The sequence below is a fragment of the Cololabis saira genome, chromosome 11 (genome assembly GCF_033807715.1).
Source record: "Cololabis saira isolate AMF1-May2022 chromosome 11, fColSai1.1, whole genome shotgun sequence".
In the NCBI taxonomy this organism is placed as follows: Eukaryota; Metazoa; Chordata; class Actinopteri; order Beloniformes; family Belonidae; genus Cololabis; species Cololabis saira.
Window position 1 is genome coordinate 26,850,169 of NC_084597.1, and position 17,480 is coordinate 26,867,648.

Genomic DNA, 17,480 nt, shown 5'->3' on the forward strand with positions numbered 1-17,480 from the left:
TAAAAATGTGTGTTGTTTATAGTTTAAAGAGCTGCAGTGACCTCGATGTTGGTCAGAAAGATTCACATCTTAGCTTGAATGAATGCTTAAAATGATACCAAAGACAATATTGTGAAACATTAACAGATATCCTGTAGGCCTACATGAGTCTAAACCAGGATATGCACCAGCATCTAAAATGTAATTTTCTGAACTTCATGAGGTGATAACTATGATCCAGCTGCCACTCAGGAAGGGTTATCTTACCAAAATATAATCTACAGACATGGATATTTTCAAAAATTATAAGCAGGTTTTGTCACCTTAAGTGTTACTGATATCTGGCCTGGACCATGGACTATACTGGTTGTGTACAAAATAAACTCCAGAACTTTCAATCCTGCAAACAAGAGAGTAGTATAGGCCGTCAGGTCAACCACGTAAATGTCTTTAGAAAGAGGATCTCGATCCCACCTCTGGGGTGTACATTATTTTCACTTTAAAAAAAATAACTATTTATGTTAAGCATAGGATAAAAAGTTGAACTCGGATTTCTAGGAAGTATTTTTCGTTATTTTAATAGCGGGACTATTTCCAGCGGCACCTGTGTAAAGGAGCGCTGCGGCTGCGTCACGTGATCGCGCTGGACCAATAACAGCGGCCCCTGATGTAAACAAACCTGACGTAATCCAAAGTGGATGCCACCTTGTCTTCCCAAATATGTAGAAAAATACTATAATGAGCCGAAAAGTGCACAAAAATGACTAAAAACAGTGTTATATGATGCCACAATGAAGATGAATTATAAACTAAAGTGAAATAATAAAAAGTGCCCATAATGTGATTTCGTTTTTTATCATTGTGTGTATCTTTCTCCTTAGACATCTCTATGCAAAACTATCCCATTAATGTCACGACCATGATAAGTAATATACCTAACTTCAAGTTAATATAAAACCATCTCTTTACACATGTAAAGTATATTTATTTGGGGCTATTTCAGCATATCTTGATTAAAATTAAATTAATAACAATCGTGGCCCTGTCAGTGAAATGGATTTGATCTACTTACTTAACTACACCTACAGGACTGTCTCAGAAAATTTGAATATTGTGATAAAGTTCTTTATTTTCTGTAATGCAATTAAAAAAACAAAATGTTATACGTTCTGGATTCATTACAAATCAACTGAAATATTGCAAGCCTTTTTTATTATTTTAATATTGCTGATTATGGCTTACAGTTTAAGATTAAGATTGCCAGAATATTCTAATTTTTTGAGATAGGTTATTTGAGTTTTCTTCAGCTGAAGATGCTGAGATGAAACGAAAAGGTGGGTGACCTGACGGCAGAGGTACCACCGGGGGGGGGAGTAAAATACTTACTTTCTTTAAGTATTTCCGAGCCTAATAATAAAATAAATAAATAAAAATTAAAAAATAAATAAATAAATAAAAATATATATATATATTAATAAAATATATATATATATATATATATATATATATATATATATATATATATATATATATATATATATATATATATATATAAGTATAAAGTATAAAGTATTTCTGAGCCTGTATACTACAACAGTATAATAAAATCCTGTAATGATGGCTTTTAGTTTTGGTGTCCACCCCAAGAATTTAAGTGGACCCATCTGGCCCCCCCTAGGAAACATTTTTGGAGGCGCCCCTGCCTGACGGCCTAGTAGTGGGAAGTTTGACGACACAGTGGAAACGGCGGCGTTGCCCTTTAAATGACACTGACACGGAGGCGCGTGGTCGTGTGTGCGGTTCAGTGACGTCACAGAGCCACTGGCGGAGCTGCGGATGCTGTCAGTGATCTGGGGAGAAGAAGGTAAACACACACACACGTCCCAGCGGGGAATGTAGCCCAGGCGTCTGGGGTTGACGCGAGACGAGTAGCGGCGATTTCCACCCGAGGAGGAGAAGAAGCAAGTGCTGCCTTGCTGGGTTTTATAACCTGCAACCTCCATTAGCTAACAGGCTTGAGGGGTCAGTGCAGGAACACAGGTGACAGCTGGATCCAGATTACATTTCACTTTATTACACAACCAGCTGCATTGGTCTCACCGAGTCAGCCCTTTGCTCCACTCATGGAGCGGTAACTTTAACCCAAAGGCTAAGCTAAGGAGCTGGGAGGACCTGCTCTTTACACCGGCATGAAGGTGACAATAATCATAATATTAGTGTCTTTATGATAATAATAACGCAGTGTTGTCGTGTTTAAACCGCACACACGTGATGTTTACTTAACATACCTGGCAAGTTTGGGATTTAAAATTACGGGACATTTTCCACCGAGGTCCAGTATCTTACATTTTAACACAGATTTACGAGAAATCTTATGTGGTCGTAGCCTGATAGTTCTACCTTTGTTGACACATTCCTATGTATGTAATTCCTATAATAGTGCTTAAATGAAAACACAAAAGTGGATTAAAGCGCATTTATTTATTTTTAATATTTTCCGTTTATATAGGCTACACATCGATTGTCTTCAAGTGAAACATTTACATTTTATTTTAAGTTGTCATTTTCACTCGTGTGGCTCTCTGGTATTCACTGACTGATTACACAGATTCATGTTTCTGTGTCTTTAGGAAAGTAAATTTGATTTCCCATTTTTAAAGATATTTACACCAAGTCTTCTTTTTTGTCAGAATGTCTTCTCTCTTGTTACATCCATCTCTGATTTGTTTTTCCGAGTTTGCTTCAGTTGTCGCCACTAACCTCGCGAGAACTGCCACCCATAATGAGGCAAGCAGCAGTTCTCGCGAGGCTAGTGGCAATTCAGTTTGCTGTTTATTATGCCGCGTTCCATTTACCTCGGAAATCGGAACTGGGAACTGGGAATGGCAGCCATCTTTGAATGGTAACTCGGGGGTGGTGAAGCTTCTCCCACTTTCCCAGTAGGAAATCCCACTTCGAGGGGCGTTCCAGTTGAAAATTCCGATTAGGAACTAGGAAATTCCGACTTCCGAGGACAAATGGAACGCGGCATTATTATATAATTATTATATTATAAAACGGGCAATTTACGGGAAAATACTAATATGGGAGTACGGCGGGAAAGAGGGGTAAAATACGGTATTTCCCCGGTCAAAACGGGAGACTTAACAGGTATGACTCACAGCTGTTTTTGATGCATCACGCTGTTTTTCGTTGCTGCTTCGTGGGAAATAGAGTACTATAGAGAGAAACAACCAACCCGCGGAGTCGCAGGGAAAACGCTGTCGTTTCCCCTCTGATCTCCTCCTCCTCCCTCTTCCCCGTCTTCCCTCAGCCCTTTTACCGACTCAGTCAGGGCATGTTACGCAACCAGGCCGTCATGCAAAATACAAACACGTGTCGCCATAGGCGGTGCTGAAACAGACAACAGAAGACTGGATACTGCTGGAAGAAAAGAAAGAGCCGGGTCTTATGTGCTTTACATTCGTGATTTAGCTTTAAAAACCACCATTTGATAACAGATATGACCTGGGGATAATAGGATGGACATTCAACGTTTGTTTCCCCTACAGAGAGGACAATGATACGAACATGATCAGCGATGGCTTCTCCAAATACGAGGCGACTCAGCAGGAGAGAGGCCGGAGGAGGCCGCCCGCAGAGATGCTGCATCTGCTCTCAGCTGTGATTGTGTGGCTGGTGACTGGCACCACCATCTCCAGCCTCAACAAATGGATATTTGCCGTTTACAACTTCAGGTACCCTCTGCTTCTGTCAGCACTGCACATGCTGACAGCCATAGTGGTGGACTATGGGCTCATGAAGCTGCGGGTTATCCAGCACAGAGAGGGAGCTGAGCAGGACCTGACCCCCAGTGCTAAATGTAAAGTGTTCCTGTTGAGTCTGACGTTTTGTGCCAGTATCGCCTTTGGGAACGTGGGTCTGAACTATGTCCAGCTGTCATTTGCACAAATGATCTACACCACCACGCCGCTCTTTACTTTGGCCATCTCTACTCTTATCCTGGGAAAGCAGCATCACATCCTCAAATACACAGCTATGATGCCCATCTGCCTGGGGGCATCCTTCAGCATCATGGGAGAGGTCCAGTTTGATCAGACGGGCTGCTTCTTCGTGTTTGCAGCAACCATGCTGAGGGGTGTCAAATCCATTCAACAGAGTAAGTAGCTATTTCTTTTTTTTTTTTGTCACTTTGTGTTTATTAGATTTTCAGTTTTTTTTTACAACTGCACATTTTTACCAGATCTGGACAATTTTAAGTAACTTCAATTACATTTTTTTACAGTTTTGAAATAAATAAATGAAGCAAAAATGACTAATTCAGCAGTTACATTTTAGCTTTTGAGACTTAAGGCAAAATGCCACTTTTAAAAGATGTGTTCTTTTTTTTTGGTCACTTTGTGTTTATTAGATTTTCAGTTTTTTTTACAACTGCACATTTTTACCAGATCTGGACAATTTTAAGTAACTTCAATTACATTTTGAAATAGTTTTGAAATAAATAAATGAAGCAAAAATGACTAATTCAGCAGTTACATTTTAGCTTTTGAGACTTAAGGCAAAATGCCACTTTTAAAAGATGTGTTCTTTTTTTTTTGTCACTTTGTGTTTATTCGATTTTCAGTTTTTTTTACAACTGCACATTTTTACCAGATCACAAAAATTATCTGTATATTCACTGTGCAACAAACAAACAAATAAGAATAAAAAGTAGAAAAACAAACATAAACTTGTGGGTTAGCACATTAATAATCTATCCAAAAAAAGAAAAGAGGAAGAAAAAAAAGAGGCCCGCATCCTTATGCTTTCTGTAGATAAAATGTCCACTTTTGCCATCTCTTCTCAAATAGTCCTTCCCTCAAACTCAGGATATGGGTCAGTCTTTCCATCGTCCATATTTCTTTAATAATATCCAGCCACTGTTTAAAAGTAGGCGATTCAGGTTTATACCAAGCTCTAGTGATGGTTTTCCTAGCAACTGTAAGGAGTGTCTTAACCAACCAGTGATGCTCTGCCTGCACTACCGTTGCAATATGACAAGTATAAGACAGTACATGTTAATGGAATCTCATATCCAAGTACTTTTGTCAAAACTGAATGTTCTTTCCAGAAAAATTTCAATTTTTCACAATTCCAAAAAATATGAGTATGTAGCTATTTCACTCTCTCATTAAAGTCTGCTCCATTCTGTTTGTTTATACGAATATTTTACTTCTTTTTTTTTTATCTGTGATTTGACTACTTTTTTTTTTTTTTACTTGCTCCTGACATCAGATAGATTATTTTTAGTTTTCCTCCAGAGACTGCAGCAGTCTGTGGTCCTGGAACTTTTTACTATGTGGTGATTCACTCTGCAGTCCATAGACACACCCTCGCATAATGTGGAATGGTACAATAACATACTTTTACTGGTTGCTAAGGAAACAAAATATCCACATTAATACACGTCTGTGAGTGTCGTGGCCTGGTTTCGCTGGTCTGAATGTTTATGTTGGATGCTGCTGACCAGAAATGTTCAGGAATGTGATCTTCAAACCTATGACTCATGTTACTGATAATAGATGTGGCTTTACTTTACAGTTACTTTAATTTGCTGTTTTGTTTTCTGAAGGATGCTGTATGTGCAGAGAAATGCCTAGAAATTAAGAAACTGCTCAGGAACAAATCAGAATGGGATCACTAAAAGGATATGTTTTCCATCAGAATTGAACAGTCTAATCAAACGTGTTATGTACCCAGAACAGTGTCCATTTTTTTTTTAAACGAGCAAACATACAGGAGATAAAAACACTGTGAGATTAACACAACAGTTTAGATTACCGGTAATGCTATAAATCAGCGTTTCCCAACCCTGTTCATCAGGACCCCCTGTCCTGCATGTTTTAGATGTTTCCCTGCTTCAGCACACCGTGATACAAGTACCTGTGTCATCAACAGAGTTGTGCAGACCTTGGTGAGAAGCTAATGAGGACCATTAATTAGAATCAGGTGTGTTGGTGCAGGGAAACATCTAAAACATGCAGGACAGGGGGGGCTCGAGGACCAGGGTTGGGAAACACTGCTATAAATAATGCAACAGATTGTTTTCTGAAATGATCTCATGTGAACTAGCTAGTTCTTTCTCAAACTAATTATATCCACTGTGCCCATTTATCTAATGTCCTGTGCTCCTACTGAATTATTTGTTAGAATAATTACTTTCAAGCTGGTCTCTGGAAGTATATTGCATCACAGATGGGTGTTTGTGGGCAGTAGATTATGCTTGCTAACTTCATTAGTCTCCACAGCGCGCTGCTAGTTGTCAGAAGAAAATTGTGTTTTCTACAGTTGTTTTCACAACTGCATCACAGGCTTGTCTTTAATTTGTAACAAAACACAAAAGCAAATTGATCTAATGAATGTAATGCTACCGGTACATATTTTAGTCCTGGAGATACAGAAGGACATAGTTAAAGGGTAGACTGGGAATAGAGGACTCATCTCTTTGAATGCTTTATTGACAAACTGCAGTAATTTGCTTGTTTGCTCCATCATATACGGTAAATACATAATGGGGAATGTAAAGTGCTGTTACATTTGTATCAGATGGATTAAACAAATTCCAACTGTTATTTTAAAGTTATTTTCATCCACTCACTTCTTGATATAACAGTTTCCCTGAGTTTTTTTCTTTTCTCTGACACTTTGTCAAGTATGTACCTTTTGTTTATAGTGAAACTCTTAGTTTTTATGCCATATCCGCTCCGGTACATACCTTTTAAAGTTTTGTGACTATTTCTTCTGCAGCTGTAATAGTATCATGCAATCATACAAAAGAAAAAATATTCTTATAGATAACCATCCAAAGTTTTGTCATAAAACATGAGACTTGTTCTCGCTATAATTATGACTCCAGGACTACATTTTTCTGTAATGACACAGACGTGTTTTTAAGGTGAAAACAACGGCAGTTATTGTATCCTGCTGTAGATAATACTCAGGACACTGGTGTGTTTTACTTCATACATGAAGGCATGTTAATACAGAGCTCCACAGAAGAGTTTTGCATAATGTCCTGCTATTTTCATGCTGTAAAACAACTTTACAACTTGTCTTTGCCTCTTGAATAGCAGTTTATCAGTTTGTTCCTGTTATTGTGACCTTAAAAACACAGGAACCAGCTGTTGTCACCTAAAGAGTACTCTGAAATACATGGGGTTATATTTTTTGAGTACCTTAAGCAGGAAAAGTGACTAAATTGTATTTTCAAAACTATAATGTCTTAACTGATTTGGAAAAAAAAAATATATAGTTCGGCATGTCCCTGTAACTTTTTTGTTTACTTACCTAATGCAAAAAAGGACGAAAAAATGAATATGTTATTATATATTATTAAAATTGTTAGTGTTCGTTATATTTAAAAAAAAAAAACAACAAATGGTTATAACATTCGGCTCCCTTTGTCGTTTATTTTTGCATTATCATAAAAAAAAAGATTTTCATCTTTGCTGAAGTTGTCAGCTAAAGCATTATCATAAACATTAAATGCAAATTTCAGTATTATTTTTGACAGCATGTTAAGAATGATTTGAAGAGTATTATCAGTTAACTCTGCGTTAAGGTGGGGTTGCCTGAATTTAGATGCTTATAGTCCTAAAAGTTAAAGGCATTTCCTGTTTTCATTTAAAATGTCCTGTGGTTATGTTTGCATTTCTGCTCATCCCTGTTAACTACACCCAAATTATCAATATTCAATGACTTCTCTTATTGTTCTTTGCGCCTGTTACCTGCGTAGAATGTGCACCTCTTAAAGGTCTTTCTCATTTGCTTTCTCTCATCTGATTATTTTTCCTCATAAAAATCTTTTATTTTAACACGTTTCCTTCACTGGGACATCATTTGGTAGCTGAAATCTTTTTCTTTAATTTCACAGATTTTGTAATAAAACGGGCATAAATACATGGTTATTTATTTTTGTGTGTGTTTTCTCAGGTATTTTACTTCAGGAGGAGAAGATCAACTCTGTGTTCTTGCTCTACTTGATGTCCATCCCCAGCTTCTGCATCTTGGCCGTGGCCGCTCTGGCTTTAGAGAACTGGGCTCTGCTGGAGTCACCGCTGCATTACGACCGCCAACTGTGGGTCTTCATCCTTCTCAGCTGCCTCGGCTCAGTCATGTACAACCTGGCCAGCTGCTGCGTCATCACGCTGACCTCAGCCGTCACTCTGCATATCCTCGGCAACCTTAACGTGGTGGGAAACTTGCTGTTGTCTCAACTACTTTTTGGCAGTGAGCTGTCTGCGCTCAGCTGCGCCGGGGCGGTGCTCACATTGTCCGGCATGCTTATTTATCAGAACTCAGAGTTTATCGTCAGCTACCTGGACACACGCAGGGCTAAAGTTAAACATCCCGAACAGACCCGTTTTCACACCGCTGGTCGAGAGGACTCGGTCAAACCTGGGACGTCTGATAAAACCCGTCAACAGCACAGAGCGGATGTGAAACCAGAAGACAAAATGAACTGAACTGAAAGTTTTAGGTAGACGGTACAATAAAAAATTTAAACTGGATACACTGTAATTTGTGTTGTGCACACTTTGTGTGATAAAGTTGCCAAGACGAGTTAGTTTGACCATTTACAGCCATTGTCACTGATGTAGTGACAGCTTTTGTTCCTTTCTTCCTCATTGTGCCAATTTATTTGTCTTCTAGTCACAAAAACTGGAGTCTGCAGAGAGGAAAGGGTTGCTTTTATGCTAAACAGTGATGGCTGAAATCAGTATTTTATCTGTAAATCACTTCCATATGCCTTTATAGAGGTATATACATGCATGAGCACACAGAACTGTTTGATACCTCAGAAGGTATTCACTCCGCCGCTCACACTACTCCACTGTGAAAATGCTCTCTGTTTCCGAGGGCACTAATCAATGTTTTCGGTTGCTTTTGTAAACATAACCTGCTGCAGTGACGTAGAGGGTGGATGGCGCTTAGAAAGCACTTCGCCCTAAATTTGAACGGGCATAATTTGTATTAGAAAAGATATATTTATGGTACTGTTACCTTTTATTCACCTGGCCCTATCACGCTAAAGGACTGGGGTTTTCGGCAGCTTATTTATTGGTATGTAAAATAGGAAACTGATGTTGTAGGGCTAAAACTTTGGCCTTGATGCCGAAGTTGCAATGATGGAACATTTTTTGTGCAATCAGATGTTTTTTCTCCTTGACTGAAGCACATTTTTATTCAGAGGCCTGAGCTCTGTGTTTTGTCCTCCACTATGAACCTTGGTCTGACTTTCCACTGAAGGCCTAGATTTTGTTCTCATGCCAACCTGAAAAGACCGTCTCTGTGGAATTAGTCCAATTAGTTCCATCTTTACAACAGTGTGTTCCTTTCTTTGCAATATACCTCCATAATTAGTTTCACGAGTTCTCTAAGGAGTTTCACTCAACTTTAGCCCATTTTCTTTTATTTTTTTCCATGTGGAAGAGTAAAAAAAAGTATATTTAAAGGCTCTTCCTTAATCCTCTTTTCTTTTTTTTTTTAAAGTTCAGGAATTATTAAAAAAACAAAAACCTAAGCTGGGCGGTGGGTATATTGGCATGAAACGTAATGTCCCAACTATTGACCTTTTTTGAAGGTCAATATGGGATTCTGCTTTTATTTTCCCCTTTTACATGATAAAGATCATACCTATGCCCATACAAAGCATTCATTGCTTTCGTTTCCCTTAAAACACAAAACTTTATTAGCATTGTCCCTTACTCAAATGTGTTTTTACCTGCAGTTGTCCTGTTGTGGTTGGCTGCTGAAATCCAAGACATGCGTTATGGAATAGCAGTATGACATAATGTGATTATGGTTCAAAATAATATTTAAAGACTGTACAACCAAGATCAGCATACTCCGCAAAACTTAATTTACATTTTTGCCTCCCCCAGATGTAACCTTGTTTTAGTTAGGGTAGTCAGAAAATGCTGCTTACATGGCATTGTCTTTTTCAGAGTAAGCTCTTAATCAGGTTGACATTGAAACATTTCTGTGCCCATAAACGTACAGAATGTGGCCTTTTTCTGTATTCGGAAAGCATTTTATTGGCATAATTTTTGATTTTCAATAAATTAATGTTATTTGTGTGGAAGAAAAGATTTATTCATGTTAAGTCCTTGGTAATCGTTGGCTTTAAATGCTGTAGGTTCTTGTCTTCAAGTGAGTCACAACTGCAAAATGTAATAAATTGACTGTATTTCTCTGACTTTTTCCCCCTTTTAAGAACAGGATGAGGCAGATGACTGCATGCTACCACTCCCAAAAGCATCTTTGATGTCAGTTACAGTTTCCAGCCTGTATTGTATGCAGAATGTTAACATTTGACGGCTCCGTCTTTATGTTTTGTGGTAACACAGGCTCATTACGCAGACACAGTTTGAGATTTCATCAGATGGCACAACAGCAAATTTACTCATGAAAGTTTTTTTTGTTTTATTTCTGAACACCCACTGTGTTTTTTGGTAGGCGACAATGCTTTTGGATTCCATGTGTGCCATTGACAAAGATAACACTGATTGTGAAACTATTTTAAATAGTTATTTGTTTTTTTCCCCACTCAACTGAAAATTGTGGAAAATATCATTTATGTTTGGATTATTTTCTCTAATGTTTCAACATAGTCTGTTTCAACTGTTAAGATAATGTACAACACATAATCCAACCATTTAACAATAAATACCTCAGGTATTTAATAGGACTTGCAACATCCTTGTTTGTTCATTGTTTACTATTAAATGGGGTCAAGCAGCTTTTTAACAACTACAAGGACTGTAATAATTCTGAATATGAATGATTTATTTTTCAGCAGAAAAATGTGGCTACTTAACATTAAATACATGTTGCCATGGATATCACGTTGAATAGATCAATAGCTGGGGAGATGCTAATGTTGTACTGACAGGGTACGAAGATGCTGCCTTCATTGCCGGTGGTTCTTTTGTACATATTGTTTTTGATTGTTTGCAAAGCTAGTTGGATGTACATAGTTATTTTATTATATTTATGTATTTTATAGGCAGTTTAAACTATACTGGTTCCAGACTAAAACATTTGCCTCATGCCTTATTTGGACATACTGTACATAAGGTGGTTCTGTTCAGGGGCAAACTTCATGTAAACATCATTTGGTATTGCATGAAAAAAATAATTGGACTCAAGCAACAAATAAACAAATAAACAAACCCAGGTACTGTGTCACTGATTCAGAGTTTTTCACACCCCTGTATCCTTACAATACATTCCCCACTAACTGACTATTATACAGGGTGTGGTAAGAAAAAAGAAGATTAAAAAATGAATGTGGATGTGAAATCTAACTATGGAGATCAAAAATATGTTTCTTTCTGCTGCAAAACTAGACATTTTAACATGGCGGGTAAATGGATATCGACTTGGTTTTTGGACGCTCAAATAAACGTGGCTTCAAAACCAGTCTTTGTAAACCAATGGGTAACATGACCTAATGTTTCGTCCACTGTTTTCAGCTGACCCATGAATTTTCCTGTGATATGATGCCCCCTTGTATTCTGAAGTGCTATTGCTACACGGGATGGCTTTAATGTTTGCTTTTAGTTAGGGCAGGAACAACAAAAAACTTGTAAACGAAGATATCAAAGAATTAAAAAAACAAACCTTAAAGCATGCTAATGTTTTTGCAGGGAAATTGTAGACGTTATCTTATACATTATCAAGTATATGTATGTGTGTGTGTGTGTCTGTGTGTGTGTGTGTGTATATATATATATATATATATATGTATGTATATGCATGAATGTGTATGTATGTATGTATATATGTATGTATATATATATATATATATATATATATATATATATACAGTGGGGCAAAAAAGTATTTAGTCTGCCACTAATTGTGCAAGTTCTCCCACTTAAAAAGATGAGATATACCTGTAATTTTCATCACAGGTATCAACTATGAGAGACAAAATGAAAAAAATGAAAAAAAATCCAGAAAATCACATTGTCTGATTTTTAAAGAATGTATTTGCAAATTATAATGGAAAATAAGTATTTGGTCAATAACAAAAGACGACAAGTTGTGTTTCTACCAAAAAGTTCTATTTTGGTTTCATCCGACCATATAACATTCTCCCAATCCTCTTCTGCATCATCCAAATGCTCTCTAGCAAACTTCAGACGGGCCTGGACATGTACTGGCTTAAGCAGGGAGACACGTCTGGCACTGCTGGATCTGAGTCCTAGACGCGTAGTGTGTTACTGATGGTACTTTGTTACTTTGGTCCCAGCTCTCTGCAGGTCATTCACTAGGTCCCCCCGTGTGGTTCTGGGATTTTTACTCACCGTTCTTGTGATCGTTTTTACTCCACGGGGTGAGATCTTGCGTGGAGCCCTAGATGGAGGGAGATTATCAGTGTCTTGTATGTCTTCCATGTTCTAATAATTGCTCCCACAGTTGATTTCTTCACACCAAGCTGCTTACCTATTGCAGATTCAGTCTTCCCAACCTGGTGCAGGTCTACAATTTAGTTTCTCACGTCCTTTAACAGCTCTTTGGTCTTGTTTGGAGTGTGACTGTTTGAGGTTGTGAACAGGTGTCTTTTATACTGATAACCAGTTAAAACAATTGCCATTAATACAGGAAATGACTCTGAGTGGAGGAGAGAGGAGCCTCTTAAAGAAGAAGTTACAGTTCTGTGAAAGCCAGAAATCTTGCTTGTTTGTAGGTGATTTCTTGGATTCTTTCCCCCATTCTGTCTCTCATAGTTGAAGTGTACCTATGATGAAAATGACAGGCCTCACTCATCTTTCTAAATAATGAGAGAACTGTATATATATATATATATATATATATATATATATATATATATATATATATATATATATATATACATATATATATATATATATATATATATATATATATATTATGCGTGTGCTTCTCCTGCTGCTGTCGATTCAAAATGTTAAAGAACAACCACACGTTCCAATTCATCCATTTCCTGTACCAGCAGTTATGAGGGTTTACCACTGGGTGGAGCTGTTGGTCTAGTTTCTGATCTATTAAATACATCTGTGTATTAATCTTTAGCACTAAATCATCACAGCTGAAGTAGGAGATATTTGACTAATTATGTCTACTTGCATATTTTTGAATTTATCTCCCAGAATATGCTATGTTTTTTATTTTCAAGTGGCTTTTTCTTCTGTAAACAAAGCTCTTGCTCAGGCTTTTGCCTGAATAAGGCAGTGTTCCTAACTGTTTCCCTCACTGTTAACTATTTAAGTTCCATCCAGCTGTTTTCTTTCCTGTTTCTTTCAAAAGGAAAAACAACTGTGAAATGTGTGCTCAAGACAGAGAAGGTTTATCTAACAGAATGTCCTGGGAGTTTTGACACAACGTCAACATCTGGTGACGGAAGGATCAGGGACTTTACTAAAGATGACAGAGATGAATGGACCTTCTTTCTCCACCTCTTACTCCTCCTCCATCCTAATTTGGATGGATCTTGGAAGCATTCTCCTCTCTCTCTGTCTCTCTCTCTCTCCAAGCAGGCATCCTTATGAAGCACTGTGGTGTGAGGTGGGATGTCAGGGCTGAGTTCTCACAGCTCTCTTCACACAAAGTTTCAAGGAGTAACAAGGAGAGGTGAGAGGCGTGCAGAATTCAAAAGATCACCACAAGACACATCTGTATGCATCCTGGTAACAGGTGAGTCGGACCACGCTTCAGTATGATCAATTTCCAATCTTAAATTCATTGCTTTTTATATATTGTTGCTTTTTTATCTGCCTGACTTGTGACATCAAGCACAAGATATTTTCTCATAGTGTTGCCGCATAGTTTCACCCTGTTATCAACTTGGTTTAGCAGTGGTTACATTACTATATTTGTACGTGTTTATACTCTTTCTTTCCTGCAGTCAGCCAGTTGCTGAGATACAAGAAGGGGGTACTTCAACAGTACAAACATTTCTTTTGCACGGCTGCTCAGTTTGTATTTGTAAAGACTCACGGTTGTATATGTTCCAGATACTGAACACCCCAAAAGTAAAAAAGGCTTTATGGGTGTTTATACTCTTATTTGTGACATTTACATCACTCTCTATCAATGAGAAACTTTTGGGGATCAGAATAAAAAGTTGTGACATTTAATTGCCTTGTTTCTTTTGGTTGTTGTCAAATAAGTATTCCCAGTAATTTGCTTTTTACTTAGTATGTTTTAGAAAAGCTAATATTGATTTTAATCAACCAGATTCACTCATTAGACATGGAGTCAAAAACTGAGAGTAAACCAGCATCGCTCACCGCTGAACAACTGGCTGCTGTTGAGGATGAAGAGGTTCTCAACAAGATGGTGAGACAGTTAACTGTGATTTAAATGTTTAAAAATGAAAATGTATGCAACAAATTTAAGGTTTTCATCTCAGCCAGATGTTATGCTATCTTCTATGCAATGAAAGGAGTTCATTCAACACATTATACCTACTAAAATTACTTGTTAGAATCCCGGTATCCTTTTTATGCATTTATCTCTTAGCTGGACAGTGCAGCAGACTTTGAAGAGAGGCGGATGATTCGTGCTGCATTGAGGGACCTGCTCAAGAAAAAAAGAGGTGAAATCATTGCAGTGTAGTATAGTGACTTTGATGGTATTTATTACATTGTTGACTTTGCCTCTGAATACATGCTTTTGTCATCAGAAAAACGGGAGCAGGAACGAGGGTCGAGGCAGCAGGACCTGCGACAGCAAAGTCTGAGCAGAGGAGGAACAACAGGTGGAGCTGGTAGTGTTGGAAGAGCATCCAAGAACCTGCAGCCACCAATTAATAGTGAGGAAGATGTACTATTTTTTGTTTGCTTGCTTTTTAATTTCTATTTCAATACTTTAAATGTAACTCTACTTGTGTTCTTAGAGGCAACAGGTCAGCAGTCTCCATCATACACTCCACTCAACAGGACAGCAGGAAGGTGAGTTTCATTTTATTATGGTTCATTTTACATGTTGGGGTTCATTGTCTGCACAAATGTAGAGACTATGTCCCAGATAAAGTATGTAAGCAGTTCCAGACATGTTTAGGTTAGTGTTGTTGGTGCTGCAATATTTAAAAGATGAGATAGGCCTTACTTTCTCATGCATATCTTTTCTTCTCTGCCTAGCAGGCCTAGTCCTGCTACATCAGCCCAGAAATGTCCTCCTCCTGCAGCACCCAACACTAAAAATGTCAAACAGATGCTTCTGGATTGGTGCAGGGCCAAAACAGAGCCATATGAGGTGAATATCCCCAACTTGCATTGAATTATTGCCCAGTGGAGTTAAACATAACTCTCTCCCCTTGTGCCCCATTTGCCACTTATCATCTAAACTGATACTTCTCTGGTATGAAACAGGGGGTACACATCCAGAACTTCTCCTCAAGTTGGAAAGACGGTATTGGTTTCTGCGCCCTAGTGCACCGATTCTTCCCCGATGCATTTGAATACTTTACCCTTAACCCCAACAAGCCCAGGGACAACTTCCAGCTGGCTTTCAGCACTGCAGAGTGAGCTCTGGTTCCTTATATGAAGAAGGAGCTTTATCTAAAGTAGTACATTTCAAATAAGAACAAGTTGACATCATTACATCTGACAGCACAGCTTGGGTGTCATTGTTTGTGTCATGTTGTCCTTATTGGCATCCTGTCTGCAGGAGGCTGGCAGGCTGCCCCCCTCTGCTGGATGCTGATGACTTAGTCCAGATGGAGGAGCCCGACTGGAAGTGTGTGTACACCTACATCCAGGAGTTCTACCGTTGCCTGGTGGAAAAAGGCCTTGTGAAAACCAAAAAGCAGCCTTAGACTAAGAGAAGTCAGACAACAGCCTTTAGAAGTCGCAATGATTTGAGTTTTTTTTTTTTTTTCCAGTTGATGCACATATTTTCACAAAATGAAGTCAAAGAAATATGTTTTCAAATGAATAGTAATTTCTAGTATTTGATTCTAGGGATTTGAATGTAAATGCACAGTGAATAATTGGTAGTATTTGTATTTGCATGTGTGTTAGTAAGGACTTATATATCTGTGTGGACAGCTGCTGCTTAGGATCAGTACATTCCACTGAGATTACACATCTGTATTAATCCCACACTGAATCTGAGCACAGCCTTTAAAATGATACTGTTCAGGGCACGAGTGTATGAGAATTAAAGGTCAATTTAAAAAATACACTGTTGTTCCATGATTATAACCAATATAATCAACTCTTTGGAATTTACTTGAAAGGCTTAACTCAATTTGTAATAACTGGCTATTTTGGACAGTTAAAGAGCGCGCCAGCTGACAGGAAACTCAGAATACTTGCCAAGACTTGGATAGGTTGCGATTTATAAAAAAGTGTAAGCTGTCTGATGTCTCACAAAATAACGCTCCAATAGGGAGTGACCACATCTTGGTTTTAGCTTTAAGATACAAATTCAAAATGAGGTATTACTTATTGTAAAAATTAAGTGTTAAGTGTGATGACAGGATCCAGTGTTTTGTAACGGTCAGCAGTCACGATATGAGCCAAATCTGACCAACGCATAACATGCAAAACTGTTTTGCTGCATGTTGGCCACATTTGGCCCTGACAAAACGGCCTTAAACTCAAATGGATTGCGATTTTGAGGCAAGTTTTGACCTATGTAACCTTTGTCATTGCAAGTACGGAATCATAATGCCATGGGGCCAGATAAAGCCCCAACTAGTCTACTGTCTGGGCTAAAACTGCAGTAAGTAGCTTTGAGATAGCTGACTTTTACTGCACTTTTTTTTCTTTTTTGACATTATTTAACTCTATTGTGATGTTTAGTAGGGGAATAATTTATTTTATACTTATAATTTGACAGCATAAGTATTAAATAATAGGATTAAGATTTAATATGACAAGCTTAAAAATGTTTTTCAACCAAATTTCAAATATTTTTTATCCCTTTTGGCCTTTGACTTTGAAAATTTTGTCCGTATTTTATTTCATTAAACAATAATGGAATAGCTCAGCAAAAATCAAATAATCCTGACAAATGAAAACAGATTTCTACAATCAGAACTTTGTTTTGTCCACTATCCATCTCACCAGATCTAACATTTGCTGCCACTGTAAAACTGTGCTATGTACTATTTATAAAAGATCACACTCACAATCTCCAGCACTAAACACGCTGCTCACACAACGCGTTGATAATGTAAAAATGTTATTTGTGTCAGTCAGCCACATTTCTCTGCTAGTATACCCTGTGTAGTTTTTCAGAGGCCTGATTTTTTCATGTATGAGTTGTACTTGAGAGTTCTGAGCTTTCAAAATGAATGTGTAGTCCCCTTAATGTAATAGTACATTTACATGATCACTTTCAGGTAAGTTAAGGATGCACATACTTTCCCCACTGCTTGTGATAATACTACCTCGGCTCTGACTGTCAGAATGATTATTGTGATTTTCTATTCTGTGCACAGAATAATTTGTGATGCTACTTCA

At 37.9% G+C, this 17,480-nt stretch overlaps 2 protein-coding genes across 5 annotated transcripts; both read left to right on the plus strand.

Moving 5' to 3' along the window:
* The first annotated feature begins 1,804 nt into the window (after positions 1 to 1,804).
* slc35e4 (solute carrier family 35 member E4) lies at positions 1,805 to 9,509 on the plus strand. Of its 3 annotated transcripts, none has more exons than XM_061734239.1 (3): positions 1,805 to 1,843; positions 3,531 to 4,138; positions 7,951 to 9,509. In XM_061734239.1, exons 2-3 carry the CDS (start codon positions 3,550 to 3,552, stop codon positions 8,481 to 8,483), a joined length of 1,122 nt encoding a protein of 373 aa, XP_061590223.1. In that variant the 5' UTR covers positions 1,805 to 1,843; positions 3,531 to 3,549; the 3' UTR covers positions 8,484 to 9,509. The 3 variants fall into 3 exon arrangements, with proteins under 3 accessions (XP_061590223.1, XP_061590222.1, XP_061590224.1); XM_061734238.1 differs by lacking the exon at positions 1,805 to 1,843 and adding an exon at positions 1,858 to 2,174; XM_061734240.1 differs by lacking the exon at positions 1,805 to 1,843 and adding an exon at positions 1,858 to 2,019.
* Positions 9,510 to 13,547: 4,038 nt separating this feature from the next.
* smtna (smoothelin a) lies at positions 13,548 to 16,192 on the plus strand. Of its 2 annotated transcripts, none has more exons than XM_061734241.1 (8): positions 13,548 to 13,701; positions 14,245 to 14,346; positions 14,530 to 14,605; positions 14,693 to 14,821; positions 14,906 to 14,960; positions 15,150 to 15,264; positions 15,381 to 15,532; positions 15,679 to 16,192. In XM_061734241.1, the coding sequence occupies exons 2-8, from the start codon at positions 14,260 to 14,262 to the stop codon at positions 15,824 to 15,826; spliced, it is 762 nt and encodes a 253-aa protein (XP_061590225.1). In that variant the 5' UTR covers positions 13,548 to 13,701; positions 14,245 to 14,259; the 3' UTR covers positions 15,827 to 16,192. The 2 variants fall into 2 exon arrangements, with proteins under 2 accessions (XP_061590225.1, XP_061590226.1); XM_061734242.1 differs by having other exon boundaries at positions 15,153 to 15,264.
* The last annotated feature ends 1,288 nt before the right edge of the window (positions 16,193 to 17,480 follow it).